Source organism: Sturnira hondurensis, unplaced genomic scaffold (assembly GCF_014824575.4).
Source record: "Sturnira hondurensis isolate 20B ecotype Veracruz unplaced genomic scaffold, ASM1482457v3 Scaffold0020601, whole genome shotgun sequence".
Classification (NCBI taxonomy): Eukaryota; Metazoa; Chordata; class Mammalia; order Chiroptera; family Phyllostomidae; genus Sturnira; species Sturnira hondurensis.
This window is the reverse complement of record NW_028093232.1, coordinates 4,576,303-4,579,436: the sequence shown is the minus strand read 5'-3', so window position 1 is coordinate 4,579,436 and position 3,134 is coordinate 4,576,303. Positions and strand designations below refer to the sequence as shown.

Here is a 3,134-nt window from a genome sequence, read left to right as displayed (position 1 = left end):
ATCTGAACAAAGCAATATATTATGTATTCAGCACAGAGGAAAATGAGAAAATGAAATAGTTGTAATTTTAAAATTTGATTAAAAACTTTCATAACTTCCATATTTTTATCATTGGCCTAATATATCAATATATTGATATATATATATAAGATAAGTAATCAGGATCCGTCACTGGTTTACAAATTAATAGAGTTGTGTTATAGTGCTACAATGTACATAAATCATCACTGTTTATTAACATTGATTATTTCGGCTGCATAATTATTAATATCTATAGAGACCAGAGTAATTAAATGTGTGTACTCCACTTTTAAGAACTTAAATTAAGAACTTAAGAGCCTATATTTGACACCAAAAATGTATTAGTTACTTTCAATTCATTTTTAGTTTTTTTCCACAAGAAAAAGATATTATTTTCCTTAGTAAAATTGTGGGAAACATACTAACTTTAATCCTATTACCATTGTAGAAGGAAAACCTGAGTGGTGTTCAGGACATAGGAGATGCTCAGTAATTATGTTGATTCAATGTTGCTGATTGAATGAATGATAACTATTTGCTGATCCTACTGCAGAGTTCCCTTTTGCTTAAACACATAGAAAAATGTGGAACCTATCCAACTGTTTCCTGGTTACTATGCTCTAAATACTTTAATGACACTATTGTTGGTAGAGGGATCATAAAACCTTGGGTAGTCTCTCTGTACAATAGTGTAAGTTTTATCTACTGTAGCTGGTTTAGGCCATTTGTCTAAGAGAGTTCTTTTGTGCTACCCTTTGAAAGGCTTCCTTTACTTCTCTGTTCCTTAAAGTATAAATAACAGGATTCAGAGCAGGTGTAACCACTGTGTACATGAGTGAAGTCGCTTTATCTGTTTCTGGAGTGTGTGAAGTCTTAGGTTGGAGATAAATGAACAAGGCAGTACCATAGAAGAGAGAAACAACAAGGATATGAGAAGAACAAGTGGAGAAAGCTTTCTGTCGGCCAGCTGCTGAAGGGATTCTCAAGATGGTCACAAAAATACGCACATAGGAACACAGAATGAGGAAACAGGGACTCATAATAAAGAGCACAGAGATGGCAAACACAACAATCTCATTATGGGAGGTATCAACACAAGCCAGTTTCACTACAGGCATGATGTCACAAAAAAAGTGCTGAATCTTTCCAGTTCCACAGAAGGGCAAAGTGAAGATCCAGGTGATCTGGACTGACTCCACCACCACACCAGTGGTCCAAGATGCTGCAGCCAATTTCAAACACACACTAGGGCCCATTAGGAGAGTGTAATGCAGTGGGGAACAGATAGCTACAAAGCGGTCATAAGCCATGGCTGCTAGCAGGCAACATTCTGTTAGTCCCAAGATGGTAAATATATACATTTGAGCTGCACAGCCTCCCACACTTATGGTCTTGTTCTCTACAAGCAGGTGTACCAGCATCTGAGGCACTACACTGGTGATATAGCACATCTCCAGAAAGGAGAGGTTGACCAGGAAGAAATACATGGGAGTGTGCAGGGAAGGGGTGATCCAGATCAGGCAGATGATAAGGAGGTTTCCTCCCACAGTAAACAAGTAAATGATTAAGAACACAATGAAGAGCACAGGCTGTAACTTTCCTAGAGAGGAAAAAGCCACAAATGTGAATATGGTGCAGAGGGTTTGGTTTCCACTCGTAGGCTCGGAGCTAGACATCTGTGGAGATAAAAGAGAGAGCAGATAATACCTAAACAAATCTGGTCATCTGGAAAGGTCTCGAATGCCCCTCAGAAAAAGCAGTTTTCCTAGGATCAGTGGTCTGCCATGAGAACCTACATACTTGGATTCCTTTTGTTAAAGCATTCTAAATAACTGCTCAATTGAAATAGATGCAGTATTTCTTCCCAATTTTGAAGTCTGAATCTTATGATTTTTCTCTTTTCTTTTTCTCATATTCCTATATGAGGGATATGTTATATAAGTAACATATGAAAGGACTAATTATAAAGGAGTCACATAAAACATAAGTGTATAGAATAAAATGTAGATGTACTATATTTTGGTCTCTAAATTTCACAGCCTTCCTTACATGTTTTGAATGGATTATATTTCCAGACATTTATGTATTCATTTTGTACATATTTTTGTGCATTTTGATTTGAAAAGAGTAAGCCAATGAATATGCAGCTAAAAACCAAGGAAACCCAAATGAGTAGTCTTTTTTCCACAACCTCAATGTGATTTTACAGGAATTTATGAATAGAAGCACATACCTAGAATCACAGGTAAACTTTCTTTTCCTTGCTTGGCGTCTAAACTTTCTAAGATTCCAAATTATAACACGGTGGTAGAATCAGCAGTATTTCTATTCTGACTAGAGATCAGAGGGATTACATCCACTGCATTGCTCAATTATATTTGTCTCAAGAGAAATTTGTTCAGAAACAACAATGAACGTTCAATGTACCACTGGGTTTTCATATTTTGAATACATATTCCAGGGATAATTTATTGTTGTTTGGTTATTTCACATAAGCTTGCATAATATGCAAAACTAACATTTCTAGGGGATTTTCATTATACCATTATACTAATTATTGAACTTTATGGATATTTGCCATAATAATCTTCTTTAAGCTTTTCAAGTGGGCAGTGACTACTCAGGACTTTGTGATTATCAATAGGCCCAGTGCAAGACACAAGGTAGTCTCCATAACTGCACAGGTAGCACTCACTTTATTCACTTTCTGTGATTAAGTTGTTAGTAGCATAAATAAATAGGGCTGATGAAGAATAATTCTAAATTTCCAATGGAATTAATTAAAATAATTGATCAAAAATATGAAAATTGCTTTTTATCATTGTCTACAGAAGTAAAAAAATTGCTGCAGCTATTCAGGGTCATTTATGATTCCATAGAAATTTTTGAAATGTTTGTACTATATCTGTGAAATATGTCATGGACACTTTAATAGAGATTGTGATGAATCTATAAATAGCTTTGGGTAGTTGGACATTCTGATGATGTTAATTCTTCCAATACATGACTATAGTACATGATTCCATTTGTTTATGTCTTCCTTAATTTCTTTCTTCAGTGTTGTGTAGTTTTCTGAGTACAATAAAAAAAAGAGATTAAAAAAAGCTAATTCT

At 35.0% G+C, this 3,134-nt stretch overlaps 1 protein-coding gene across 1 annotated transcript; it reads right to left on the bottom strand.

The window, feature by feature from the left end:
- Positions 1 to 737: 737 nt before the first annotated feature.
- Positions 738 to 1,697, bottom strand: LOC118975955 (olfactory receptor 10C1-like). The gene has a single exon (XM_037030185.1). The coding sequence runs from the start codon at positions 1,695 to 1,697 to the stop codon at positions 738 to 740; it is 960 nt and encodes a 319-aa protein (XP_036886080.1).
- Positions 1,698 to 3,134: the final 1,437 nt, after the last annotated feature.